The sequence below is a fragment of the Psilocybe cubensis genome, chromosome 4 (genome assembly GCF_017499595.1).
Source record: "Psilocybe cubensis strain MGC-MH-2018 chromosome 4, whole genome shotgun sequence".
Taxonomy (NCBI): Eukaryota; Fungi; Basidiomycota; class Agaricomycetes; order Agaricales; family Agrocybaceae; genus Psilocybe; species Psilocybe cubensis.
In genome coordinates, this window is record NC_063002.1 from 1,759,806 (window position 1) to 1,787,676 (window position 27,871).

General features: G+C 44.3%; 9 protein-coding genes across 9 annotated transcripts; 3 read left to right on the forward strand and 6 right to left on the reverse strand.

Moving 5' to 3' along the window:
* Window positions 1-139: 139 nt before the first annotated feature.
* On the forward strand, window positions 140-2,042 carry JR316_0004725 (uncharacterized protein; the record flags this gene model as incomplete). The annotated part of the gene is made up of 6 exons (XM_047890489.1): window positions 140-697; window positions 751-867; window positions 924-1,019; window positions 1,074-1,163; window positions 1,213-1,383; window positions 1,443-2,042. The coding sequence occupies 6 exons, from the start codon at window positions 140-142 to the stop codon at window positions 2,040-2,042; spliced, it is 1,632 nt and encodes a 543-aa protein (XP_047750250.1).
* Window positions 2,043-2,377: 335 nt separating this feature from the next.
* On the reverse strand, window positions 2,378-4,928 carry JR316_0004726 (Transcription elongation regulator 1; the record flags this gene model as incomplete). Its single annotated transcript, XM_047890490.1, has 9 exons — window positions 2,378-2,431; window positions 2,487-2,546; window positions 2,598-3,092; window positions 3,147-3,180; window positions 3,246-3,550; window positions 3,611-3,702; window positions 3,754-4,114; window positions 4,171-4,802; window positions 4,862-4,928. The coding sequence occupies 9 exons, from the start codon at window positions 4,926-4,928 to the stop codon at window positions 2,378-2,380; spliced, it is 2,100 nt and encodes a 699-aa protein (XP_047750251.1).
* A 374-nt stretch (window positions 4,929-5,302) lies between these two features.
* JR316_0004727 (putative transporter) lies at window positions 5,303-7,150 on the forward strand (the record flags this gene model as incomplete). The annotated part of the gene is made up of 15 exons (XM_047890491.1): window positions 5,303-5,404; window positions 5,475-5,521; window positions 5,584-5,645; window positions 5,706-5,718; window positions 5,780-5,834; window positions 5,888-5,944; window positions 6,046-6,077; window positions 6,125-6,182; window positions 6,228-6,246; window positions 6,321-6,344; window positions 6,409-6,476; window positions 6,543-6,708; window positions 6,752-6,883; window positions 6,937-7,018; window positions 7,087-7,150. 15 exons carry the CDS (start codon window positions 5,303-5,305, stop codon window positions 7,148-7,150), a joined length of 981 nt encoding a protein of 326 aa, XP_047750252.1.
* Window positions 7,151-8,305: 1,155 nt separating this feature from the next.
* On the reverse strand, window positions 8,306-14,610 carry JR316_0004728 (Ras GTPase-activating-like protein rng2; the record flags this gene model as incomplete). Its single annotated transcript, XM_047890492.1, has 16 exons — window positions 8,306-8,318; window positions 8,371-8,748; window positions 8,799-9,080; window positions 9,130-9,370; window positions 9,423-9,561; window positions 9,616-9,755; window positions 9,805-9,998; window positions 10,049-10,134; window positions 10,181-10,296; window positions 10,356-10,476; window positions 10,527-10,718; window positions 10,774-12,491; window positions 12,540-12,742; window positions 12,793-12,869; window positions 12,919-12,996; window positions 13,048-14,610. The coding sequence occupies 16 exons, from the start codon at window positions 14,608-14,610 to the stop codon at window positions 8,306-8,308; spliced, it is 5,541 nt and encodes a 1,846-aa protein (XP_047750253.1).
* A 452-nt stretch (window positions 14,611-15,062) lies between these two features.
* JR316_0004729 (2-succinylbenzoate--CoA ligase) lies at window positions 15,063-17,894 on the reverse strand (the record flags this gene model as incomplete). Its single annotated transcript, XM_047890493.1, has 17 exons — window positions 15,063-15,166; window positions 15,236-15,288; window positions 15,349-15,521; window positions 15,582-15,616; window positions 15,673-15,754; window positions 15,810-15,823; window positions 15,876-16,000; window positions 16,054-16,087; window positions 16,139-16,188; window positions 16,237-16,371; window positions 16,534-16,628; window positions 16,683-16,811; window positions 16,846-16,928; window positions 16,986-17,275; window positions 17,326-17,359; window positions 17,420-17,482; window positions 17,540-17,894. The coding sequence occupies 17 exons, from the start codon at window positions 17,892-17,894 to the stop codon at window positions 15,063-15,065; spliced, it is 1,854 nt and encodes a 617-aa protein (XP_047750254.1).
* A 1,508-nt stretch (window positions 17,895-19,402) lies between these two features.
* JR316_0004730 (uncharacterized protein) lies at window positions 19,403-19,905 on the reverse strand (the record flags this gene model as incomplete). Its single annotated transcript, XM_047890494.1, is given in 3 exon segments — window positions 19,403-19,616; window positions 19,736-19,846; window positions 19,862-19,905. 3 exon segments carry the CDS (start codon window positions 19,903-19,905, stop codon window positions 19,403-19,405), a joined length of 369 nt encoding a protein of 122 aa, XP_047750255.1.
* A 768-nt stretch (window positions 19,906-20,673) lies between these two features.
* Window positions 20,674-24,013, forward strand: JR316_0004731 (Endoplasmin; the record flags this gene model as incomplete). Its single annotated transcript, XM_047890495.1, has 17 exons — window positions 20,674-20,775; window positions 20,827-20,864; window positions 20,917-20,931; window positions 20,985-21,195; window positions 21,249-21,580; window positions 21,635-21,925; window positions 21,985-22,007; window positions 22,067-22,193; window positions 22,253-22,392; window positions 22,446-22,711; window positions 22,763-22,941; window positions 22,993-23,045; window positions 23,103-23,207; window positions 23,260-23,346; window positions 23,396-23,636; window positions 23,705-23,894; window positions 23,951-24,013. 17 exons carry the CDS (start codon window positions 20,674-20,676, stop codon window positions 24,011-24,013), a joined length of 2,463 nt encoding a protein of 820 aa, XP_047750256.1.
* Window positions 24,014-24,149: 136 nt separating this feature from the next.
* On the reverse strand, window positions 24,150-26,450 carry JR316_0004732 (Oligopeptide transporter 2; the record flags this gene model as incomplete). The annotated part of the gene is made up of 13 exons (XM_047890496.1): window positions 24,150-24,212; window positions 24,270-24,488; window positions 24,544-24,603; window positions 24,660-24,877; window positions 24,931-24,948; window positions 25,007-25,133; window positions 25,197-25,307; window positions 25,363-25,445; window positions 25,498-25,567; window positions 25,621-25,722; window positions 25,778-25,951; window positions 26,069-26,162; window positions 26,221-26,450. 13 exons carry the CDS (start codon window positions 26,448-26,450, stop codon window positions 24,150-24,152), a joined length of 1,569 nt encoding a protein of 522 aa, XP_047750257.1.
* A 152-nt stretch (window positions 26,451-26,602) lies between these two features.
* Window positions 26,603-27,709, reverse strand: JR316_0004733 (Oligopeptide transporter 1; the record flags this gene model as incomplete). The annotated part of the gene is made up of 4 exons (XM_047890497.1): window positions 26,603-26,674; window positions 26,859-26,933; window positions 27,002-27,184; window positions 27,380-27,709. The coding sequence occupies 4 exons, from the start codon at window positions 27,707-27,709 to the stop codon at window positions 26,603-26,605; spliced, it is 660 nt and encodes a 219-aa protein (XP_047750258.1).
* Between the last annotated feature and the right edge of the window lie 162 nt (window positions 27,710-27,871).

A 27,871-nucleotide genomic window follows, 5' to 3' on the forward strand; every position in this document is an offset into this window, starting at 1 on the left:
ATCTTATTAAATTTGGATGCCAGATATGATGGCATTAGTTTGTATACACAACCACGACAAACCCTGCTGTCATACACTCCTACAGTCTCAAGTATTTTTCTAAACAACGTGTTTAGATTGAAATTCTTACACCCGAAACATGGTCTCTGTAGAAATAATTGACCTTACTACACCTCCCCCGATCCCACAGCCTTCGACTGTTCATCTTGACTCATCGCATGCGGTGCAAGTAGAAGAAGTTACGGAGGCTGCGACGAGTCAAAAACCAAGGCGAAAACGCAAACGAAAATCTAGAAATTCACATAACAGTCCAGCTACCACGGCCTGTCCGTCCTCCAGGAGTTCCCCGGATAGAGAGCTTGATTTCGAAGCACAGGCAAAGCGGAAGCGCTCAGACCCTTCTTCAAGTGGTAGAACCAGCCAAGAAAATGGCCTTCAGGATATCACTGATAAACAAGATAATCTTCAAGCTGAAGATCAAGATCTGTTCTATGTAGACGTTACTCCGGTTCCAGTGCCCTCTGCGCGTCAAATAATGGCAGAAAGGTCCAATGAGCCTGTTGAAACATCAGGAAAGCTGCTTGTTCCTGCGCACGTTACTGTTTTGGGAAGCACTCCTGTGGAAATAATTAGTCAACCCGCTGTGGACTCTGAAGATGAGAACTTCATTGACTATCTTGACTATGATGATTCTAAGGTATTCTAAACTATGTCTTTTGACGGTGCAATGATTGACCTCAGATACATTAGCATACGCTTCGATACTTTGATGATACCCCTAATGAGGCTATTGCTCTCAATCGAACTGTGTGCAAAAACTGTGGTGCGGAAGGAGAACATAAAACCTCGGCCTGTCCAGTTATGATTGTACGTCAATTTCCCCTTTATTTCCCATTCAGCGGAACCATAAACATTTTGTAAAGTGTCTGACATGTGGCGCCCGGGACGAACATTCTACACGGTCATGCCCTATAAGTAAAGTTTGCTTTACTTGCGGGATGAAAGGGCATATCAACTCTGTGAGTGCTGGATTTTTTAGACCATACTTCATTCCCCCTGATGGCACTTCTTAGAATTGTCCTAATCGACGGTCAGCCCGTGCATTGATGGCAATTAGTGAATATGAATGTGATAGATGCTCTTCATCTCGACATCAAACCAACGTCTGTATTTCCTACGTTGTATGCCCTCGATATGCTTAACTTGCTTTAGGAATGCCCGACGTTATGGCGCATGTACGAGTATTTTGGTACTGAGGAACAAACTTGGACTCTCAATGTCCGACAATCCAAGAAAGATCTGAGGCTTGGTGAAGGCGGCGAAGGCTTTGTGGGCGACGATGAATGGTGCTATTGTTGTGGAGGTCATGGACATTGGGGAGATGTAAGTTGTCATATTTACCTCGTCAATGATATTATCCCACTGAATTCCCTTGCCTATAGGACTGTAACGACCAAGAAGAGAACCGATTCCCAGAAGATTTTTCTGCTTTCAGCAAAGTTAACGTTATGAATGGCCCGTTCTATGACCCCGCAAAAGAATTGAAAAAGTTCAAATCAAATACCAAAAGTCGCGTCCGGGACTGGGACAAAGATAATCTGTCCTGGGATAAAGATGCACCTAGTAATGTTGGGCGGCGAGCTAGAATGAAATCGAGGGCTATATTAGCACAGCAAGAACAACACGCCGAAGCAGATTCTAATGATTGGTTCAGTAACTCAGCCAAGCACCGTAGCGGACTACCGCCAAAACCTAAAAGCTCCTTATCCATCAATTTTAAATCATCTCTAGGCACGGCTAAGTCGCACAGCATGCCCAACAACAATCCTAGCCTGTTAGCTCGTATAAGTGAACCCTCACAGGACAAACATCGATCGAACCGCTCCGATAAACGCTACTTAGGGGATGGTTGTTCGAGTTCACGAAGGAATCATCATGAGCATTCTAGACGCGATGACAAGTCATCTTTGGATCACTATTCAGGCAGGAACCGCCGTCACGTCGATTCCGGACCCCGTTACAAAGGCGGATATGGGAAGTAAATAGGATATGTTTCGACGCTTATCACTACTTGAGTGACAACCATCTATATCCTTGTTCATGAAACCAAATCGCCTCGGGAAGTAGTGAATATGTCTACATGTGGGATGGGACACTAGGAAACTTCAAATTTGTGTCCATGAAATACATTCTGTTTATCATAGGATGCCGTATTTTCAACCTGACCATTATTAGGAAAGACTTTGGCTTGTAGAGGAAATAATTTGGGTACCGACGCAAATGGCTACAAAGTTCAAAAGGCATTGTCAATTTATACTTATTCTCTGGTAAAAGGGATTAAACACGGGGAGGTGATATGTACATATGGTTACAAAGGTTATCCGTCGACATGCACCGACAATTTTGGCGCCGATAAGCGGGAAATATAGTCCTACCGCCCCGAATAAATGAATGAATGAACATGAATTCAAGATAAAAAATCTTACCCTAATCCATCGTTCCCTTTCATCTGGAATGTGTTCAAATGTAATATAACGTTTATCATGCTGGACAAAAGAAATCAGTGATACGAATACGCGAGGACATCAGGATCTTACTTTCAAAACGTTTTCCATCTCCCTGATGTCAATATTCTTGGCTAACGCCTTCATATCGACCTTGTCTTCACCATCTTCGCCAATATCGTCACCTTCTATTTGAAGGTTTCCGGCTACATCCTCGCCCCCTATTTTGCGCAGACGGCCCCAGAATTCCACGAAAGAATTTTCTTCCATCATTTCATCAAAAGCAATGCGCGCTGCAGTTGTCCGTTCTCTCTGCCATTTATCGAAGTCAGCTTCAATCTGATCAATATTATATCCCAATTTTTTTGCTGGTGCGGAAGAAAGAATTGTTTCTAAGGGGAGGGTGTGGAACTTAGTGGCAAGGGATGGAGCATGAGCTTCAAAAAGTGCATGCAACCCGGTTAATTGCTTGTCTCGTAAATGGGATAGATGTTCGTGGAATAGGCGTAATTGATGATTGAGAGACAAAGGCGAGTTGGTGAAGCGCAGATCAGTTTTTAGTTGGGGCACAATATCATCCCATGTGACCTGTCATTGGAAAAATGAAATTAGTGTCTGCCCAACTTGCTAGGAAACGCGTACCTGTGACTCGCGGATAGCATCTGTAAGTAAAGTCCTGTAAAATATCACCCGATATTGAGTGACATGTGTAGATTGTCCTGACATTTGAATTATACACACCTAAAAGTTCTTTCCCCTTCTTCTTTGTCAATTCCCATTTTTGACCGCTCTATATCAGCATCTAAACGACGACGCTCTGCGTTAACCTTCTCTTCTCGTTCCTTGACGGCTTTCTTTCTCCGTTCTTCTCGTTCCTCTCCTTCTGCTTGACCGTACGTGGTCGGTGAATTTGGTTGTAATGCAGCATTTTGTTCAGGCTTATGTTGAAATCCCCTGTCTTTAATAAATGTATTAAACAGTTCCTCCCGAAGAGTTGAGGAACCAACCGCGTCATAGCGAGGATCTTTATATATCTTTTTCTTGGCCTAGATTTTGATATATAATGAGTGGGTTATAGTGAAAGTTCGTTTCCTCTTAGAACCTACATCTTTCCAAGCAATACCTTCAGTAACAAATGGATGTTCTTTGAGGAGAGCGAAGAAATTCCTCTCAGCTTTTTGTGCGGCCTCCCTTTTGACTATCATAATCCAGAGTCAGTAGCTGACGGTAATGGGAATCAGATACATACGTTCGCCCAGTTCCTTCAAAAACTCCCTGAAGCGTTTCTCTCTTTCTTTGTCATCTCGGCCCCATCCATAAAACCGGCGATCTTTTTTCCATGATCTTCTAAAATCGGTCCAGCTTGTTCTTGTGCTCTTAACTTCCTCCTTTAAAAGCCGTTCGAAGTCCTCCTTTGGGTTGGCCATTTCTTTGTCTTTTTTGACAGCAGATTGGCGTAGTTCCCGAGAGCGTTCTTTGCAATATTCGTCAAAGGCTTCGCGCCGCGCCGTCACAGACTGCAGAAGAACATATCGGGGATCAGAGATAAACTTAGGAAGAGACTTGTCCCATGGATGCAACGGGTTAATATCCTTCTCACGGAGCAATGTCTTGTAACCTCATATGTAAGTAGATGTTCAATTGCCATTGGTATAAAGATTAATACCTTAAAGAGCGCTTTGCCTTCTTCAGGGGAAAGGTCGACCCTGTCAGGAATAGCCACTTTCAAGGCCACTTGAGTCCGTTGAGCCTCTGCCTCTGCTTCTCTCTGCTTCTCTGTGTCTCGAATTCGCTGACGTTCCTCTTCAGCTTCTTTGGCAAGTTGTTGGGCAGCTTCACGTTGCCAATCTTCTTCATCTTCCTCATTGTTATCCTCTTCGCTTTCGCTTTCGTCTTCTTCTTCTCCTTCCTCATCCACTTTAGCCTTCTTATTCAGGACCACCTCGCTGATGGGAACAGTATCATCTGCTTTTCGTTTCGCGATGCTGGTCGTTTCTTTCGTCTTCTGCGCTGACTTTCCACGACTCTCATTCTCTTTTGCTTGAAGGGCATCCAGGGCAGGTTTTAATTCGTCTGGAACAACCCATACACTTTCTTTCCTAACTTTATGAGAGTAAAATATATTGCCTTCCGTAGTCGTCACTTTAAGCCAATCAGTGCCTGGAATTGGTGTTTTTAAAAGCGGTTTCTCTTTTTTGCTGGCTTTTTTCGGTTGTATGGGAGAAATCTGTGGAGTAGGGCGAATATATGTTGATTCACGCGTCACTGCATTGTAATAATATGGCTGGCCATTGGGTCCTTGCAGACTAGTCAGAGATATGAACTGGATAAAAATTTAACTAGATTGCGAGACACACCGAGATGTTCAGTCCATCCTTGCGGTAGTGGGGGAATTGCAATCCCCAGATAGGGTAGAGCGGACATTTGACTGATGTTGTTCAGAAGAAAGACAAGGAATCGGCTAGTCACAAATTACACCTCACGATCACGTGGAGCGCTTAAAAAGTTGTGTCTATTTATAAAATAATTATGTATTGTGTAGAACAAACGGCGACTCCGAATTGACACTTGGCCATCAACTATGGCACACATCCATACTGCCGCCCTAGTTCCTATTACCCGCATAAGTAATATATATAGGTGGGAAACGATGTCAGAAATATCTCATTCCCCACTTGCCGTCCATTCTGCTTTGATACGATTGCTTTAAAACCCCACACATGCGATGATGTTAAAACCCCATTGTTCCCTACTTTTTTATCTTTCCCCGGGAGCTCTCGAGATTGGTCCTGTCAACCATGACTTCAATCAACAGCGAAATTAGCGTAAATCATCAGAAGACATTGACGAAGAAAGTCTTGTGGAAGCTGGATTGTCATATTTTGCCACCTCTTGCACTTGTCAGTACGCTCTTTGACGTGCTGTCGAGTGTCTGTTTCACTTACCTGCAACTGTTGTACTTCACGATAGCTTTGGCTGGCGAATTTCATCGACAGGAGCAACGTTGGAAATGCACGGTAAGGATATTCTTTTAAACGACTTGATTGGCGCTATATCATTGCCTCCTACTATATTGCAGAATTGCAGGACTTGAGAAGGATACACACTTAAAGGGGAATCAATTTAACACAGTATTGGCTGGTATGTCAATTGCAACACTTCAAAAACGTAGTATCGTGTGCTGACCCATCAAATGATCAGTATTTTATGTATCGTGGGTGAAACTGTCAATTCACTCTGTGCAGGAAATCTGATTAGTATAACTGTTTGACTAGATATCTCCTCGTTGAACTACCGTCTAACATGTTGCTGAAGAAGATGAAGCCTAACGTAGGTCATTAGCTGCAAGTATGAATACGCCTTGTTGACACAATATCGTGCAGCGGTGGATTCCTCTTCTCGTGTGCTTGTGGGGTGTTATCACCACTCTTTCGGCTCTGGTACGTCAATTCCATAATCGCGTATGTGCGTTACTTTCCTTTGGCTTACATGCAATAGGTCAAAAATTTTTCAGGTCTTGTTGTCATAAGACTTTTCTTAGGGTCTTTTGAAGGAGGTTTGCTCCCAGGAATCGTAAGTGCGGCATCACTACTCGCCTTATGATGTCTTTTTTAGTACAGCTTTGTGTTAGATCCTTTACTTGAGCACCATTTACAAACGTCACGAGCTACAGCTAAGGTACTCAATTATTCATTTTTACCCGTCTTGTTTCTCTAAATTTAGGACATATCACACAGAGTCGGTATATTCTACGCTTCTGGCAAGTCTTTCACATCAACTAGTAATACACGCGTGCTTAACCATTATCTGAAATAGCGTCACTCTCCGGTGCCTTCGGAGGTGAGAATTGGTCCTCCTCAATTTGACTGTAGTAGAAGCCCTTACGCCTTATTTTGCGTTGAAGGCCTTCTTGCGACGGCCATTTTAAAAATGGACGGTGTAGGAGGCTTGGCTGGTTGGAGATGGATCTTTGTAAGTGTCGTTTCTGCTCCAACTATGGTTCATGGATTTTACTATGCTACTGCAACCCGATTTTAGATTCTAGAAGGGCTGGCAACAGTAATTTCAAGCTTCATTGCGGCTTACTTTCTACCGGAGAGCCTCGAAACAGCGTCATTCTTCACAGATGAGGAAAGGAAATTTGCAAGTAAGGTATTCAGGCACTCAAAATTGTCCTCAGGAAACTTATGTTACGTGTGCCCAAGTCGAACGATTTCATATTGATGATTCTGCAATGGGGCTCATAGATATCGAAACTTTTTCCCCTATTCGAAAGGATCTTGAAGAAAAGGCCAACACTGAGGGTCAATTTGAAAGTACATCTAGCTCTTTGCCAGCGCAGAATGAAGAGGAATTCGAATGGAGAGAAGTGTTTAGAGGTATCTACTTTCTATCTGGAGCATAGACAACTGACATAGAGTTTTCGTGATAGGGATATGGGAAATTCAAGTATGGCTCACAGGACTCGCTTATTTTGGCCTTATCGTCAGCTTATATTCGTATTCTTTATTCCTGTACGTCGAGGTCTCTTTCCAGTGCTCGTGAAGCTCAGATTATTCATAACAAATCATTGTGGGAATAGTCCCACCATAGTCGCCGGTCTAGGTTACACTGGCTCTGAGGCGCAGCTTCATACCGGTGAGTAAAATCTCTGGAACGGAGGCGGTAATATCACCCATGCGATGTACTAATTTCACCTTTCATCGCAAAGTTCCTCCATATGTTCCAGCGACTGTCCTCACGGGTAAGAATAGAGGACTTACACCCCTGAGTCATCTATAACGTCAACTTGCAGTTATTGTCGCGATACTCAGTGACAGAATGAAATGGCGAGGACCATTCATTCTAATTTGTTTACCACTAGCGTTTATCGGTGAGCAATTATGGTTCTCATAAGGAACACCAATTCACAATGTCACTAAAGGTTATGTAATGGCTATAACTGCCCAAACCAACGGGACCCGGTACATTGCCGTATTCTTCATGGCAGCTGGGGTGTAGGTTATTTTCAGAGATGAAATTGCTATACCTGTTCATTTTCTTTTGCTCGGTGTAGATATCCGTCAGCGCCGTGTATCTTGTATGTCTCACATACCCTGTGTGCGCGGATGCTAATTATTCGCGATCAATCTGCAGATCTATATTGCCAAATAATAGCAGTGGACACTATAAGAGGGCAGCGACCACCGCTCTTCAGCTTGCTATTGCCAATGCCGGGCAAGTACTTTTTGGGCTATATGACTATTACCGTTGCTTACTTGCCATTGTAGTGGATTTGTAGCAACATTTGCATACACTCCAGGTACGTCTCAGAGTGCGTTCTCGTTACTCCTTATCTAACAATAGTCAATCAAAGAGCAAAAACCCAAATATATCCGTGGGCACACGATTTCGCTTGCGTTTATCTGCCTTGCCTGGGTCCTTGTTGGTTTAAACGTGTAAGTAATGACCATGTGCTTCCAACCAGTGATATATGACACATAGAATTGAATCAGACTCTATTGTATGTGGGAGAATAAAGCTCGCCAAAATGGTCGCCGACAAGACAATTTGACGAAGTACAACACATTGGTCAGAGAAGGCAAAACAAAGGCCCCTATAGGCGACAGACATCCAAATTTCCGTTTTACGCTTTGAAAACACGTTGACAAGTTGTTTGCTCTAACGTTGTACATTTTATGCAATACATTGAATTATGGCTATCGTTACAAATGCTGGGAACGAAGTGGGATGAAGAGAGATGGTCGTAAATAAGCAAGAAATCAAGATGCATGCAGATCAAATGGTGGGTGCAGGAGGCGTTATGCATAGAACCTATCAAGAATAATAAGTATTTTTAAGTATGATATATGAAACAAGCACGTACTTTTTGTTAATCTGGAAAAGAAATAGCTCAAAATTGACCTTGACCTTTCCGCCAAATAGCGGCAAAGACGACTTTTTCTCATATTTCGCCTGTAGAAGATCCTCCATGCGTATGTCTTCGGCTGCAATGCGAGATGTAACCCCAAGCATCGTGGATTCAAGTGACAGATTAAAAACACCAGCTCGATTTGATGACATAGTGATTTGTAATTTATCAAACTGGCGGGGGGAGTATTGGTCAATTGATAGCAGTATACCTCGATCGTAGAGCTTTTTGGCCGAGTATAGAAACGAGCCGAATTGTGGAGCTTGTCCTGTCCTTTGTAAATCACGAAGGTGGAAATACTGTTTACTGAAAGGAAGAACAGGTCGCCTTTTTCTGCAACAAGGCGTAAGCTGTAAGATAAAAATTTGAATGTATGTACATACCCTTTTCCTTTCTGCATTGTATTCATAGCAGTCTCTACATAGTTGTGATAGCTGTCAATTTGTTCCTCGAAGTATTTCTTGCGCTCGGCCAGCTGGCGTAAAGCTTCATTCATACTCTCCATCTCTTGTTGACGTTGAAGACGCTTTCGATGTTTACTTCGCACATCTCCGGCGATAGCATTGAGGATTCCCTGGAAACCATCGTCCCGTGTAATTTTCCCAAGTTTCTCGAGTTCAAGCAAATTTGAAATAGCAAGCGCTTTAACGGCAGCAAACTTCAGGCTGAAGAAGAGTTAGATACCCTGAAAATAACCATAGAGTGTATTCTTACGAGCGAATATCTTCTAGACGATACGCAGAATCGTTCACAGCAGTGGATGGTTGGCGCCTAGGCATTTGGCGGATCTCGTTCTCAATTTCAGCCTCAAGAATTTCCTCCCAAAGAGCTTCATCGTTTTCAGTGACCCTCTGCATCAGTGATTCCAGCAAATCTTGTGCGGGCTGTACACGAAGTATAGCTAGAACCCCCCGTTTAGCCTGTACCCAAAGTGTTTTCTCTTCTGCAAGAGGATCTTTCACAGATGTCAGAATACTTGAACACCCCGGTTTAGAGATATTTCTTACCTTGAACGTAAGCAAATCGGTTGGTTAATTCTAAAGTGATAGCAGTGTCTCGTGCTTCCTTAAGCTCTTCATTGTCTAGATGTGGAACTCCACCCAATTCAGATAGAATTACTTTCAAAGCATCGTCGTGGTCCGATTTCTGGACAAGTTTAATTTGAATTATTAGCCAGTATCACCACCAGATGCCACATACCAAAAAATCCTGGTGTTGCAACAAAAGGGAATGGATGGTATATATTTCATTTGGGGAAATGTAAATGGGCTTTGGTTGAACAGTGGCATCCATGAATTCGTGAGCATGGAAATGTGTCTCCGCGTCCGGTACATCAGCAACTTCAAGTAGTGAATATGGATATACTTGTGGATTTGAGAGAGAACGTACCTTCATTAAACCATGCGGAAAATTGAAGGATTGCCTTCCTTACAAAGTCATTTATAGGGACGTAGCTTGGTTTGTCATCACCAAAGTCAACACCACTGGCGATCTGAGCAAGAACTTGAGAAATCTGCGCCAGATTTTTCTTCGCGGTTGTAATATTAATAGTTTTGGGCACAATATCAAACATCTCAGGGGTGCTAGGGAGAAGTTAGACCGCAGGATATTGATATGAGACATGACAGCATACATTAGAGCCGGATTAATGTATCGATAAAACACCAGTCTCGCGACGCATGCCCCGTAAACCTCCTCAGGTAATCCAGGGAATTTTTCCTGTATAATAGTTAAAAAATGGACAAGGATGTCAGCACAAGCTAACCTTCAGGTTCAAGATTGTTTCTCTAGCCAGAAATCTCATGCAATATGGCATCTTCTTGGTTGACTGCACAATAGCATTGACGAAGGCTTCTGTCCACCACTGCAGAACCTGAAGATCTACAAAAAAGGAAGAACCTTCAAAATCGACTCATAAAATATGTAACGGAGCAACATACGACGAATATAAATCGCCCTTGTGTCGGGATCAACCACAGCTTCCCTGAAAGGAATGTTCTTTGGAAGTGGACTAGGTTTACCTGACCTCATTTCTTCAACGTCAAGGCGAGCACGATGAATCTTTGAAACATCATTCAGTTTTACTTATAGAGTACAGATCCATTACTTACTAAAGATGGGTCTGCCTCAAGGTCAAGGTCGTCGGCGTCAATAAGCTCACGAATAATGGCTTGAAATGAGTCCCGAACATAGGTTACTTGGCGAGGACGAACATAATGCACGGCAATATTTATGTACATAGGATGTCCAGCTATAATATCGTCAATAGATGGCGCATTGTAAATCTCGTCTCTTATAGCAGTCTACAAGGATGTGATGAGGTCCAGAGGGATCAAAAGATTTGAATTTGATACGAACCTGGAATAACTTGAGCAGCAGGAAATCCTCCCTCCTGTCTTGGCCATAACCAAACAGAGTCAGGACAACTCGCTCCGTGAATCTGCGACTCGATTCGGGATTGCCATCCATTGAAAGCCGAACCAAGAGTCTGGTCAAGTAATCACCTCGGATCTGGAGCAGGTAGAATAATTGTTGGTACAGCTCTAACTTCCGACGAGCATCTTGATCCAGGGTATTTGGTCCAGAGAAAGGATCACCATGCGCAGCAAGTAGGGAGACTCGGGCCGCCGCCAGAGCTGCGCTATCACCCCCATGTCTCCTCCGTGCCTTTATCACGTCTTCAAAACTCTTCAGGTTTTGAACGACAAGAGCGATTTTCACATCAAGATCATGTACGTCGTTTTCCAGAGCCTGGTTTTCCCTAATATGTTCAACCACGCGCTTACGCAGTCTTTCAACCTTGATTTCTTCCTGGAAGTCGGCCTCCGAATCGTCCAATAGATGTACAAAGTTTTTTATCGTCCCGACCGTCACATTCTTGCCCAGAGTTAGCTGGCGGTATTGCTCACGAGTCTCTTTAGCTCGGAACAAAGATTGAATTTTGACAACTTTGTTCAGGTTTGCCCGGTAATAATCGATCTTCTGTCGGAAAGCGCGTCTTTGCATGGCACCGCGTAATAGAGCTTGTAACATGGTCGCGACAGGGTGATTTCTTTGAATGTGATCTTTCCAGGCCTGATACTCTCTCCTGAGAATGGCACCACGCGCTGCAGCCTGAATACCAAGGACATCAGGCATTGCAACATCCAGTTTTTTGTCAAGCTCCCGGTGCTGATTCCGAATGATAGCTGCCTTTGCGAATGCTTGTAATCGACCAACAGATTTAATGGTATTGACATCCACTAAGGCCTTCTGTAAACTGACGTGGCGCTGACGAGTGAGATTAGCTCTCGCACGGGCTTGCAGACCAACAATGACACTGGTTGCTTTCCGCAGGCCTCGAATGAGCATTAGCAATCTTTTTCTTGCTAGATAGGTGCGTACGGCAGCTTGAATGGAAATGACAACATGGGTGACATTTTCCAACTTGGCTATTTGAGATCGCATCTTCCTTCTCATTATCAGGCCTCGACAATGAGCTTGTAAGGAGATAATACTGTTGCTAGAGTATTGCAGACTGCGTATACGTTGCGCAACTCGGCGTCGAAGGAGTACGGCTCTAGCATGAGACTGAAATCCTACAATGGACGTGCCTATCTCTGGAATAATAAAAGATTTCGTGAGCTCCTTTTGCGTCCGTCGCTGAAGCACACCACGAGCAGCGGCCTGTAAGAACTTTGTAGGGAAATTGATCTTTCGCAAGGCAGCTTTGAAACGCTGATATCGTCGACGTTGAAGTACACCCCGTATTTGGGCTTGGAGTCCGATTATAGAATTAGTCGCTCTTTTCAAAGAGCGCAGACGTGCACGCCAGCGTTGCCTCACCAAGGCAGCTCGAGCTCGAGCTTGAAGTGCGATTGCCCACGAAAATAATAGATCATGCGATTTTCTCTGAGCAAGCAGTTGACGGCGAACCAAAACTGCCTTGGCTTGGGTTTGTAATTTGATGACATGCCGTTCCGCAAGGCGAATTCTGCCCTTGAATACGACCAAGGCCTTCCTTGCAAGATAACCACGAGCACGTGATTGAAGCATTATAATCGAAGATTCGTTTTCAAGAAGCAACCTGTCGCGCCCTTGTTAACAGTTAGCGGCAATTCAAAAGACGGTATTACATGACATACTTTCGTCATCGGTCTCAATTTCGACTTCGGGTTCTTCATTGATTTCTTTTGCCAACTCTCTACCAACATTACCAAAGTTTGGCATAGGAACACCTGCTTCTTTCAACCCCTTTTGTGTTTGTTGTAACTGGTCATCAGAAAAGTGTAAATGGCCCAAAAGATTGCCTATTCGTTGTGCCATACCCCTCCGGGCAAGAAGATGGCTAAGTACAGTCAAGACCAAATTAAATTTCAAGACCTGGCAAAAGCATACCTCAATGCATGAATGCAATAAATAACTTTCGGCAAGTTCTTCTTCTCGTACAAATCTGTTAGCTCAAAGATAAAACCCTGAAGTAATATATGAGATGAAAACAAAATTTAGTGGTATGATGCATACCTCAGGGAGTCCCACGTCTCGTACGAATTTGAAAAAGTGGTTGATATTGTCGGAATGTCGGAAATCTAATTTGGGCGCCTAATTGAAGGAATCAAACACTGGTAAGCTTCAGTCAATCAATGAACATACCTCATAGATTTTTCGGACAGCAGCATCCCCCATGAATGTCCTAACAAGTTTGGCCAGTACCACGCCATTTCGAAGACCCTCTTCCATCTCAACAACACCAAACTCAAGTTCTTCTCCCAAGCATCCTTCGATCCATTGCTGGGCTTCTCCAACATGACATAGATATTCGTAGGCGTGAAGGAGATGTCGTTGTTTATCGGCCCATGAGCCACCGAGAAGACGCGAAGAAGGAGTAGGAGCAATCATATTGGGATTAGGTGCTTTTAGAGGGATGCGACCAGGCAACCCTGCAATGCCATCATTATGAACGACACCGGAAGGCGACACCTTGGCTTGGTGCCTATCTGTACTGATGTCTCGGCTCTGCAATGCTCGGGTGCGTTGAGTTGGAGAGCTTTCTGTCCTTTGTGGCTGAGAATCATCGACCCATGAATCATCAGCATCACCACTGGCAATGCGAGGAAGATGGTTACCGAGTCTTCGCTTTCCGGTGACTGACAAAATTTCGCTGTAGGAATCCGCCTTTTTATTTGCCATATATGAACTTCGGTATGGAGTCGGATGCATTGGGGATGATCCGGGAGTACTTGAACTTGAGGTGTTGGGTGATGGTAGATCCCTCGAGTTTGAGGTGACAGTGCCATTTCGGGACAGAGGACGAGGAAATGATCGCTTTACAGGACTTTCGGCGGTGGTTCCAGGCCCTGAGTTTTTGACGAACAAATACTCTGTTAAATTAGGAGACTCAGATTGTTGGGGGGATTTTGCATTCGCCCGGTCGCTCCTCGGAGTGATAGTTCCCATCCATTGAGGCGTAGAAGAATCTAGGGTGTGGGCCCTATGAACTCGGGTTTGGGTAGACCCACTGGAGGATATGTGCTGCCCCACAAAAGTATTCGAAAGGTCGTCTTTTGTGTTCACATGAAACGATGGGATGGCATTTGTCGATGCAACATGGGGTATGTGTATTCGTTGAGGGGTGGAGGAAAGTGATGAATCAACTTCCACTGATACACCTGTGGAATTTGGAGATAAGGGGGTTGTTATGATAGGAGCAGGAAGCGTCTGCCTCTTTAGATACTTGGGGGTAGTGTGATTATCCCTGGTAGGTGTTGAAGTAATTGACGTAGGGGTAAGCGGTCGATCGGGATCGAGGAAATTATGATTGTCGAAAGTGGCGGAGGCATTTGTGTTATTAGCTACACTGTGGCTTCTAGATCGCAACGGTTCTTTCGTCGGGGTTGAGCTCGCATTCAAAACGTCCTCGATATAGGATTCTCGAGACCGTTCTTCCCATTTTCCTCGTACAGCGTCCAGACTGTTTCCCACCCTGTGTGAAGGAGTCCATCTCCTGGGCACAACAGATCCAACCGACGATCCCGTGGAATTGGTCAAGATACTAATGCTAGATTGTGAGCTACTTCGTGACAATGAGCTTGAGCCTCCTCTTGAAGAAGTGCGTTCCAATAAACGCGTTTGATACGCAAAGGGGCCCGATGAAGCAGGTCGTGAGCCATTGTGTGCATTCGAGGAGCTGGAAGACAGAGAGTTTGAGCGATCCATTGGTTTTATGTCATGCTAGTCGTTGTCGGAAGAAAGAGTTGGACAGATCAACGTCAGAGAGTTGCGTCAAAGGTCGAACGGCTGTAGGCCCGAGGACTCCAGTTTAATGGCTGAACGTAGTCACGTGTTATTGGCTTCTACGATTTCTGAAGTTGATTGAGCGCCGGAACCGCGGCCCACGGCGGGGACGACTATTGCCAACAAGGGAAATTCTGTTATCACTGTTTGATATTTCATTTCTTGTCATTCCCAATACTGAGACATTCATTGGATATTCAAGAGCAGATAATAAGGAGTGAAATGGTCCATTATCTTACGGTAGGGTCGAAGTTTTCTTTGCGGAAATATTTACCGTCATGGGTAAATAATTGTATCTACGAACAGAAAGCTGTGCATTGAGTGTACACTAAGAGGAAAAAATGGATATGAACGCTCTACAAAGGAGGCCAATTTCACAATTTTGTGGTGTTCAATGCTTTCGACGATCTTGCTAGCCATATTGCGGCAGCCATTTTACGAAGGTCTGCCTTGAGAATTTTTCCGGATGGCGTTCGTTCTACATGCGAACCGTACATCAGTCAGATACTCGTTATATTAGTGTGATAGTACAAGGCAGAACACGCACCGAATGGTTCATTCTGTATGATTACCAATACGGGAACTGCATGTCGTGGCAAACTTGTGAAAGGAATCAGGCATTGGCCAGGTAATAGATATTGATTGTCAATGAGAAGATACCTTTTTTGCGCTTGTGAGATAAGTGAAGTTTCAGTTACTTTGCCATGGTACGCGGGCTTGATAGAAACTATCACTGCAACAAGTTCTCCTAGACGCACATCGGGAACACCGACTGCTGCAACTTCAAGGACTCTTTCGTCCGCATATATTGCGTTTTCGACTGAGACAGAATCCTATAAATTATATGACATTAAATCTGCAACTAGTGGTGACTTTAGCATTGAAGCACTAACAATGTTTTCTCCACCGCGTATTATTATGTCCTTAACTGGATGCAGAGAATATATTTCAGCAGGAAAAGACCATCAGAAAGGAAGGACGTACTTCGATCGCGAATATACAAGAATCCCTCTTGATCAAGGTAACCTAAATCACCGGTTTTGAACCAACCATCCTTTGTAAGGACCTGGGGCAAACCACGTTTGCATTGCTTGAAAGTACATATAGCGAATGTATGGTACCTTGTGAGTGGACTCTGTAACTCGTGTAAATAATGCATCGATAAATGAAACAAGACGTTCTCCGACCTGGGTCCTTCCAATAGCCTTTCATTACATTTGGCCCTCTGATCCAAACTTCGCCCACAGTATTTGGAGGGACGACAGCATCGTTGATCACGATGACAATGTCATTTATAGGAGTAGCTAGACCGCTACTCAAAGCTGTCAGAAAAGTTTCTGCAGTAGTAACGACACATTACATTACCAACTCATAGGTCGAGCAAGATAATCTTCGCCAGCTTTGGTAAACAGTCAGCCTACAAGCCGGCATGTAATCATATGGAGCGTACCAAAACCAACTGCCACGCTGCTAGTCTCAGTCAAACCATATCCCTGGCTCCTAGTATAATTATTTAGACCAGATAGGTACGCAAAGGTACTAACTTACAAGCTGGCTGTAGGGAAAGATTGCTTGGCACGCTCAGCCAAAGAATTATGTGCAGGAGCTCCTCCAAACATTAGAGATTCAAGTGGATGACCTGAGCAAGAACTGTCGGAAAGGTCTGAGACCATGGAAGGGACACTGCGGTTTCATGATGAACAACATGAATTGAGGAAAATCACATCTCCTACCCGCCCGCGATGGCAACGTTTTCATTTATTATCAATCTTAATGTTCGATTCAGCTTTTTTTTTGTAGCATGCTGCTGTCGAATTACCTTGCACCTATAGAAGTGTAAGGGACACGAGAACGATGATAGAATTTAAGAAGCATCTACCTTCTTCAGGATTCCACTTCCTCATCATAACGATCTTCAAGCCAACCATAGTAGACAGCATCTTGAGGTAGAGTTAAATCAAGTAGGGCCTGTATGTTTTCATAAACGGACACACCGTTAAACTGGTCAGACCTGTGACATGGAACAGGGGTACAGAGAGTAATATAGCCTTCTGTGGTCCAGTCGGTGGTGGAGGTATGCTTTCTCCTCGTCTAAGAGCTGCCCTACGACCTCCTGCCGTTACCTGTATAGACATTTAGGTTTATTGAAAGGGACACAAAATAAGCATAACTCGCGTTGAATATGTTGCTTAAAAATTGTCTCTGGGTACTGAGAACACCCTTTGGCATGCCGGTCGTACCTAAGGAAAGGAATAGTCGGAAATAAATGGAAAATTGAACTAAAGTTTGACACCTACCAGAAGTGAATAGTATAGTCGCGTTGTCCTCGGGTGTGAGTGCAGGGTCCAAGGACAGAATCTCCTGAGAATCCCCTTTGTAATCATCAAATGCAGCCTTCCAAGTCTTCATGCCCTCCCATTGCCCTTTTCCTTCGTCGGATTCAAGAACCAAAATTCCATTACTGCCTGATTCTAAAGTAAGCTCTTTCGCAATAGGCTCTAGCTTATCTGCACGTTCCGGATCGACAATTATGAGCTTGCACTCTGTGCGGGAAATACAGTACCGCAATGCATCCAAAGGTGACCAACTTGCAGAGGTTCAGGTTAGTGATCAATTTAAAACACAGCTTTGCCATACGCATTTGCCAAAGCAGAGACAGCTCCAAGGAGATCTGGGTACACGGTAGTCAAGTTGACGCAGTTGATGCGAATGAAAGCCATGCTGCACTCACGACAAGCCCAAAAGGCGACCAGAACCTCTGGGAAGTTTCGTGAGCAGATAACCACTCTGTCTCCTGGATGAAAGATAAGAAAATCATACTTGGGGAAGAGACAAGACTCAAATGCCCTACCTTTCCGAACCCCGTACACGTGATAGAATATGGAAGCGGCTTGCAAGGAACGGTCAAAGACTTGACCAAAGGTAAAGCGCTGCTTCTCGAATACAGTGTAGATTGCATCCTTGTGCTCGCGAGCTGCCCATAGCCAAAAGACGCGTAAATCTGGCCAGAGATTCTTATATACACGGAGCAATTGACCGTCTACAAGTCTGGTTTCGGTTTCGTGCATCTGGCCAGGGGCAGTGAGAATTTCCTCAACTACAACAGAGATTGTGACATCATCCATATGAGACGGTGGGCAAAAAGATAAATTAGACGAAATACCCTGCTGAAGAGTTCGCTTGGGAAACCAGGATTGGGCAGCCATAATGATGGAAGAGATGGGGAAGGAGGACAGAAGAATGCATCATCAGAGTTGGACTTATATTAGACACAGTGAATGCGGGGAAGACCAGCAGAATACGGTATTGCGGCTACAGAACTTGCCGGAGATTATGCATTTAGATTGAACATACGGGTCACGGATATCCGCATTTGGTAACGAAATGGTCAGGTAATGCCAAGGTTCACCCCACAGTCCCCAAGTCTGTCAAATTACTTTGTCTTCGTCCTCAACCATCTTCAACATGTTCATATTATTCGATCTGACCACACCGGCTGACCCATGACCCGTGTGATCTCAATATCCTCCTCGTTTCTGACATTCGATTTTTCTTTCGTCAACCTTTTCCAGTATCATGCTCGCCCTTTTCGGATTCGGCATATGGATATAAAAGCTTCCACCATTTCTTTCTGGAATACAGGAACTACAGAAGTTTAAGGGCTTTCGTGGCAAGGTAATTATCAGCGAAGGTGTGTCAAATTCTCATCTGTCACCCTTCATCCCTAAACGCCACATTATCGTAGCCGTCGAAATCCGACCCAGACGCGATGTACTTATTTCGACCTTTTCAGCCGATCAACCATTTGCTCAGCGCATTTTATGTCGAGTCCGAAAGTTCTTTCTACTGACGAGTCAATGTTCTATATTCCGCTTTGGAGAATAGGAATCTCGTCTGTGCCCCGTATTGTCACCTTGGATTTGTGCACTTGCCCTTGTCGGCCTGAAGTTGGAAAGCGGTGGTCCGAAGGTGGGCAAAGCTTATCAAAAAAACGAAGAACATTCTACCAGTTGGTTATCGTCCCCGGCACCTTCCTTTGGCCCTTGACGTTACCCTGTGCGTCGTGCGAAGACGGTTTAAGTGTCGTGATAGTTGATTGCAAGGCCATGAAAACCCACTCTTGAAAGACAATGAGGGACAAAGATTATAATGTCAGGACTCCACCACGATGACGGTCGTCTTTTTGCTGGCAAAATGTCGTTTTCCATTCCAAATCGCGGTGTCATTTTAGGTAGGAACAGATTTAGCTGCGAATTCGTCGATTTTGCCCAAAACAAGTTTAGGGTAATATGGATACTTACATTGTATCTGTGGACAATTTATCGATAGCGATAACTCGGACGACAACAAAGATTTACATAACAGGAAGCGAATGCGCTCTGATCATGCAAAATTGAAGCCTCGCGAATTGACCACAGTCAACAGGGTTGTCGCGTGAGGTGGTCCAGAAAGAAAATTTTGGTCCCTTCCAATCCTACTGCCTATCCTTTCCCTAGGTCCGTGACAAACCCAACACAAGAAAAAAAATATGCGCGGATATTGAAATACATCAAGAGTTTGGACTGCGTGAATGACCCCGCATTCTTCACTGTGGAAATCTTCATGGAGGTTATCGTTTTTTGTCAGTAAAGAAATTGTAATCGTTCTGTTAAATTATCCGTACATCCTTATGATCAAAAATAAGGTATGCCATCAATGAAAATGCAATAAAACTTCAATCTTTGGAGATATTTTTTTCCCACTCATCCAAGCCGAGTTTGGTTCTCTGCAAATTCAGTTGATCGGGGTCCAATTTACGGAATTCGATTTCGCTGTTGATAAAACCCATGGGAGATGGATGGTCCATGTCAAACAAAGCAGACTCCGAATGCGACAAGGATGCAGACTGAATAGCTAAAGCAGCAAATGATTGTGTCGACTCTCGATACCTGCATAACGCGTTAGAAATAACTTTTAAGCCAACAAAATACAAGACACTCGCAAACTGAAGTGGTCCGAATATCCCATCAATTTGGAAACATATTGAAAATTGGTTCAAAGAACGTACCGGAACGCTTCTTTGTTGAAACAATCGGACTCCTGGAAATCGTCCAAGGCATGCTTCTTGAACGCAACTTTAATATAATGGAGGATATCAAAGACGTGATGTTCCTTTGGCCTGCAAAGAATTAACAACAATTCTTCATGGATAAGTCCTTGGAATGAACTCGCCTCCATGGCTTGAACCGGGCAGCAAGATTGAAGGAGCCTGATGTCGAGATGAGCGGGTGGAACACATCCGTCAGAAAATCAACGCTAGGAGGACTGTCAGGATAATTTCTAGGAAACCTAAGGCGAAATTTGAGAATCGAGTCCGCGTAGTATCCTACAGGCAACAAGGAGATGATTTCGGCCATCTACGACCATAATAGGAGAGCTTGCACCTTGATGAACGAAGAAAACAGCATCCCAGACGAGCAAATCGTTAACAGTTGGGACCACATATATGCCTAGAGGGCAATGCGCAGTATTTCTCAGAGACATGTACTCAAGAGAGACCGCACTTCGTGCAATAATATCCTCATTTCCTTGGTTTGAGTGGGGCGCGTGTTGAGCAATTGCAGTGGGTCGCGAAGACTGGGATGGATTTGTTGGATATCCAGTATCCACCGGAAAACCAACGAATTTGCCGAGCATGATTTTCTAGGATGTGTTGGGAAGACTCTGGAAGACTTGGTTTTCAATTCGATCATTTCATTGAGCTTCGCGATCACGAGGTACCCAAACGATGATGTTCCTGTGAGAGAGCTGCGAGTTCGCCATCATGGCCACGAAATTGACACGTCACCCATGCCAGCAATCTGGGGAAGATTATTACATACTTAACGGTCCAATCTGCACTTTGAAGTAAATAGCATATACTCCTCTCATATCCATCATCCCCTCTTCTGTTTCTGGGTTCCAGCGTTTCTCGGTACCACTGGCCATCTGGACTAGGCGATTGAGATGCGTTTCACCGCCACCCTCCTTCTCTCTCTGGCCCTCCTCTCGTCAGGCGTTGTCGCAGAGGATGCGGCTCAACCCCCTAAAGTTAAACACAATTACCAGGTGTGTAAAGCATTGCTATCAACATATTAAACCAGCTGAACACGCTCCTAGAGTGATGTAGCTCGTTTGCGCAAGATTGTGATCAACAGGTGAGTGTTATGAGCAGCACATCTATGCCCTTAGCTAACATTAGACCGCTAGCCTTTACTCGCATCAGTGAGTTTCGTATACTTATCGACATTCAGAAGGAGCCCAACTATCGTTACAAGGGAAATATTTCTTCGCGAGCTCATTTCAAACGCCAATGACGCCTTGGAAAAATTGCGACTTGTCTCTTTGACCAACAAAGCCGCATGGGACGGATCGGACCCCCTTAATATCACTATTAAGGCGGTGAAAAATGAGGATGGGAAAGGTGGCCGTTTGATTGTTGCAGACACTGGAATTGGTATGTCACCAGAAGAGCTTACAACCAACCTGGTAAGTCCATTGCTTCCAATCCCTCACCATGCAAAATTTTGACTCTTTTCCAGGGTACTTTGGCAAAATCAGGCACTTCTGATTTTCTGGCCAAGGCAGAAGGAGGTGAAGCAACTGCCACTGGGAACTTAATCGGCGCTTTTGGTCTCGGATTTTACAGTAGTTTCTTGGTTGCTGACCGCGTCGAGGTAGCCTCTATCCCCCCTAAGTCGGAGAAGAACCCCAACCCTGTTCAGCATGTCTTCAGCTCCTCCGCCGACGATAGTACTTTTGACGTTTACCCAGATCCCCGGGGAAATACCATTGGCCGGGGGACAGAAATTACTCTTTATTTGAAACCTGATGCCGAAGAATATCTTGAACCTGCCACCCTCTCAGCTCTTGTGTAAGTTTTCTACATTGGGGTTTCTCTTGACGCCACGCTTATCAATGAGTCAAGTCATAAACATTCGGCATATTCTTCTACATTCCCAATTTATCTATTTGAACGATGGGAGGAAGAAGTACCTGAAGAAACCCCCGAAGAAGCCTCTGCCCCTACCGATTCTCAAGACGAACCGCCCGTGGAACCTAAAGAATCTCTAGGCGCCGATAGTGACGATGATGAGGCTTTAGTCGAAGACGTAACAAGGGATGAAGAAACCAAAGTTGAGCCTCCACCTCAGAAGATGGTTAATGTGACCAGGGAGCAATGGAGTCGTCTGAATTCTCAGCAGCCTTTGTGGGCGAGGTATGTAAATCGCTGTATACCTAAACCTATTTCCTACGTTTTGACCGACCTCAAATCAGAGACCAAAAAAACATCACTGAAGGTGATATATTTGGTTTTTCATTGTATATGAATCGGTGCTCACCCGCCTCATCGGTATAGATGAATACAATTCCTTTTACACTTCGTTTTTCAAGGACTTCGGAAAACCTCTTGCTTGGCAACATTTCTCTGGCGATGCAGGTTCTGGAACAGCTTTTAAGGCTCTCCTTTTCTTCCCAACCAAGCTGTACGTCAGATTAGGAATCTAGGAGCAGTGAAAATAATACTAACGTTCACAACGAACAGACCCGAGGATTACTGGCAGAAACCACTAGAGTATAAGTCTAAGGATGTCAAACTGATGGTCAAGCGCGTATTCATCACATCAGACCTTGGAGACCAAGCCTTGCCGCAATGGGCTAGCTGGGTAAAAGTCGTTATTGATGGTAAGAAACCGTTATTTCTCTCAGCTGCTCTGTATTGAATTAAATTTGTTCAGCTGAGGATCTTCCATTGAACGTGTCCCGCGAGACCTTGCAATCGAATCGATTTATGAAGCAATTGCGAGCTCTAATTCTCAAGCGCATGATTCAGCTGTTCGCAAAAATCTCTGAGGGTGATGACAAGGCTAAATTCGATAAAATGCAAGAAACCTATGGATCCGTTATCAAACTGGGAGCGGTGGAGGATAGCAAAAACCGCGAGAAGTTGGCATCTTTGGCTCGGTTTTCTACCAATCATAGGAATGAAACAACATTCGACCAGGTGATTTGAGAAATCTCTGAAATCGTGGAGTTATTCTAATTCAAATTTCAGTACCTTGAGAGGATGAAGAAGGGGCAGAAACAAATCTTTTATCTGGCCGAAATCGGCAAGAAACCCGCAGATCTTGCTCAGAGTGTCTTCATCGAAAAGCTCCATGCTCGTGGTTATGAAGTTCTTCTCCTCACTGAACCATTGGATGAAATTCTTCTTGGACATCTCCGTGAATGGAAGTGCGTAAACTTACAGATAGGATATGATGCACTGAATTTAATTGTTGTCAGAAATGTGCCTTTCCAGGATGCCGCCAAAGCCGGCCTTAAATTCGGTGACGAAGGTACAGTGCCATAGACCTTTTCACATTTCCGTCTTCTCATTGGCCATCGCTCTCTAGACCTGGACCCTGAGGAAGAGAAGGAACGCATGAAGCAACTTGAAGAAGACTTTAAACCTCTCGTTGATTACCTCAAGAAAGAAATTGGAGACACCGTTCGTGACGGTAAGTATCGGCCAAATCCCATATTTGTATCAAGTTCTTATCTTTATTTTAGTTGTTCTATCACAACGTCTCGTGAAAAGTCCTTGTGCCATCGTGGCTGACGCCCATGGGTATACTGCTAATGTTCAAAAGATGATGAGTAAGCATAGTCGACTTGCTCTTTCTGTTGACCTTCTCATTTCCGCTAGCTGCATCCCAAGCCAAGGGCAACCGGGGTGGAATTTTACACGACTACATGTTGAAAGCCAAGGTCCTTGAGATCAATCCATATTCCCCTCTCATTGAGGGCCTCTTGCGCCGCGTCAAAGATCTTCCTACCGAAGATGAGGAACGTGACATCGACAGCGAAGAAGAATTACAAGAGGTTACCTCCATCTTGATTGATGGCGCACTGGTTCGCTCTGGATTCGATGTTCCCGACAGCAACAAGTATGTCTTCATTCGGCATTACTGATTACCCCGTGTTGGATTCTCAATGTTTGCAGATTCTTCTCTAGGGTTGACCGAGTTCTGCGGAGATCCCTGGGCGTTTCAGAAACCGCTGATCCCCACGTCGAGATCAAGCCTGCTCCCCCGATCGCAAGCAAGGATGACGAACCTTTTGACCAAGGAGGCTCAGCTGCTGTTGTTGAGGACGAAGATGACGGGAAACCCCGTGTGATTCTTCCTGACCATTTGAAAGATAAAGTAAGTCGTTGGATTTCTACATCTTGAATTTGAAGGTTTATTTATATTCTCGAAAGATTTCACTTGAAATGGAAGAGATTGATGAAGATGGCAATGTAGTGATGCACGATGAGCTATAATTATTTCCATGTGTAGTAGTGAAGTATGATAATACAATTCTCTTAAACTATTTAGTACATGCTTCGAGCTTCAACGCTCGATAAACACATGAAAATCAGAAAAGAAAGGATTGCTTGATAATGAAGAAAAAAGTAATCAATCAAGCGCGCCATTGCCATTACAATAATCAACATTGCCCACACTGGGATTCCCAGCCCACTATATTTGAAAAACGTTATAAACAAAGGCACAGTGAGTAAAACTAAAGTTGCTTACACTAGGGAAGGGTCGCCCCGTTCCGGCTGCTCCAAAGACGGCAAACGACAGGATGAAGATCATCACCTGGGCACCACCGTCGAGAGCACCGCCGAGGATATAGTTATACTTCTTATACCATCCTGGATGGTATTTCCTCAGCCACAACTGTGAAACGAGGCCTACAATAATACTGGACGTAATGGTAGAGTTGACTCCAGCTGACAAAAACGCCGAATACTTTGAAATTGCTGTTAAAGAGTGATACGGAGTACGAGAAGAGATGCCCTCTTACCTGAATAATGATAGGCAACATAATACTCTGAACATTGATGGGGCCGATCTTGGGCCATCGCTGCAAAGAAACTCTGTGTCAAACTACGAAGCAGATTACATGTATCTATTACTGACTTTGTTGATAAGCCACTGAATTGCGGTTGGAACCATCCCAATCACCAAGCTCATCGGAATAATCCAATAAGGACCGTTGAAACCATATAATTCTTTTGCCAAAGACCATGTAACCGCGGCACTGTTCAGACTCTGTGGGTATTGTCCACTCCAAACATTCGTTCCCGTAGGACTTAAAAGAATTTCACGTTGTGCGTCCACCACTGAAACCATAACCACTGCAACACTGTGAGCAAAGTGCGCGATAATGTAAGACGGGGGAAAATTTTACCGTAGTTTATAACAGCTCCTGTATGCATAGATGTTCTGTTGGTAACCTTATCATCTATTTGCTAAAGATATCTCACCGAGAATGGTTCCCCAAACTTGTGTGAGGAACATAACACGAGGTGGAATTTTCAGATATTGGCCCATTTTGAGGTCTGAGGCCAAGTTGATAGACGTAGATACAACGTCGTGACTCCACATTGAGAACTGCATAGGAATTGATCCAAGATTACTATTGGCTACCGTTCGTGGCGGCAAGAAGAAACATACATAAAGATTTGCGACAGGTCGTCCGGGATTGATGGCCCCGGCCACCATCTTCATAAGTTGATTGGTGGATACACCGTTACCCATACGAGCAAATAAAAGACTGGAGAAAGGCTATAAATGATGGAGGTTATTCTACACTCGTATTACAGGGCTGAAGTATACCTACTGTGATGAATGCGCCCAGAATCAATGCAACCAGGTAGGACCACCATGGTAGGGTTGTCTGGCCCTTGAAGACGACGATAAGACCTAGTGTTGGTTTAGAATGGTGTGGTATTCGGATCCGAACATAATGATTTACCAGCAATGAAAGCCAAAACGAGCAAGATCAGATACCACCACCATGGCGCTTCTTTGTATTTCTTCATAGCCTTTCCGATAAAATGTCAGATCCTAATTTAAATGCGCGATGATATACGCATACCTGATAATGAGGGTCTGGCTGAGTCCTGTTGTACGCAAGTTTAAATGACTCGACAGCGTAGGATCCCCAGAACAATACTACATGTGCAACAAGACCTCCAATCTGAACATAATGTGTGAGCGAATAATGATTGGTTATAAGTTAAGATGTAACATACTGCGAGGTTTGCCGTCAAGTTTGACCACGCGTTCGAACCAGTCAACGCAGGCAAACCAATTTCTTGAAGGGCAGTGTGATTAAGCTGGAAATTGGTCCCAAAAACAGCAGATTGTTGGTAAATCGAGCCATTGGAGGAAAAGATAGACGTCGACAACATGGGGAACGCCAAAGACTAAAAAACAGATTAGAGTTATATGATATCAATGTTCTGCAATGCTAGAATACTTGCGTTCCACAAATTGGAGTAATATATCCCCATAATCGCAACATAGCAGATGAATATGCCGACCCAGGAGTTTGCTTGAGCGGAAAGAGTTAATAAAACTGGAGGGTTAGCTTGATGATTTAACAAACCTTGCTGAACCAGCGGCAAGCTCATATAGCTTGATAAATCAGAAACAAATAAGTAACGTCCCGATCAGCAAGTTCAATTGTACCTACCTAGAAGTAATATATTGCCAATCGAACGAGAAGCTGAAGAAACCTAAACCTTCATTCCCATCCGTCCCACCAAATAAATTGGTGATAAAATTGAGAGTCTTTTCCGGGGCATTCTGGGTGGAAAGGCAAACGATGTTGATACCGTTGAGCAAGGGGAATATGTATGCAGGAATGATCTCGTAAAAGAACATCGCTGTAAATGCCGTCCAGAAAAGTTTAATGCGTTTCATGTTTGCCGAAGTATCGAAATGTAGTGCTATCGCATTTTGTCAGAAATTAATCTGATTTCACCGAGAGGAAATTACCCTGAAAGACGGACACTGTCGGCAGGTTCTACGGGTACAATACATCAACTGGAGAAGCCGCAATGACAAGATCTATTTTACAGACCGACCAATACACCATTTCTGAAGGATACACCGTGAGGGGGCGCAGTAGCCCTACCAGACCATATCTGTCTCATAATTATTGGATTTAGTGAGCAAAAACAGGATGAAAAGCAGACCGCTGACCCAAAACATGCCGTTGAGAAGGTCGAAAGAACTGCAGTAACTGGTCCGACGTTGGTATTGTAGTACAACTGAGGAGAGTGCAGGTAAGCCTCATAGAAGACAAAAAACTCATAAATTGTCACTCACCCTTTGCACAGCAAAATTTTGAACGGCCGAACTACCTCCTGCTGCAGTCGAAGCAACCAAGGAGGCAACAACGTGCTAAAAAACGGTGTCAGTTTCCCCAGTCGACTAACAAATAAATTTGCAACCAAAGATAAAAAACTCACTTCTTTCAATGTGAAAGGACCCGGATTTATAAAATGTAAAATTCCACCAAGTCTTTCGAAAGGTGTGCCTATGACCAAAGATCGCTTCGGCAAGATTTTCGCCCACGCGTTCCCAACCGTAAAGATCAAAAGCAGCAAGAATACTGTAGACACTCCAACTTGTATAGGTTTGAAAAGATATATCTACAAAAAGATTACTCAGTGAATATTTCTGTGACAGTCATGAAAAGACAAAACGGTAGTGCGGATTCCGGAACAAATTCCCCAAAAAGGGTTTGCCCCATGATGGCACGAGCTTAACGCCCAGGATATAGAGATGACAAAGAATGACAAACAAACGGATTGGGTGACTTGGAAGTGGATCCACAGTCCACGCACCTGGCTAAGTGCAGCGCCCATACCAGCAAATGCAGTCCCAAGACATATCGACCTAAATGTGAGAGCATCGTCTCCGTCGTCGCGAATGTCGACGGCAAACCGAGAGACGTCCCGTCCAGTATTGATCACCGGCTCTCCGTTGCGGTATTCCGGTTCGTCTTCATCGAAGCGGGTTGAATCGAGGTCGACTTTTTCGTTCGCAATCTCAATACTATCCGATCCACTATCGGTGACCTTTTTCTCAGTCGACAATGGGTCCGAGTCGAGTTGGGCAAGGCTAGACAGCGCTGGGGGGTCGCTTATCTTGCTCTCGTAGAGCGGGCTCTCCATATTTCCACTGATTTGGAAGAGTGAGGAAAGTTCTCAGGAGAGAGGAGCTCGTAAGATGTTTTTAAGGCTTAAAGAGAACGTCGCATTCAACTCATGTCCCACGAGAATCCTTCCGAACTAGGAGCGTACCATGCGGACCACCTTGTGCTCCGAATATAAACT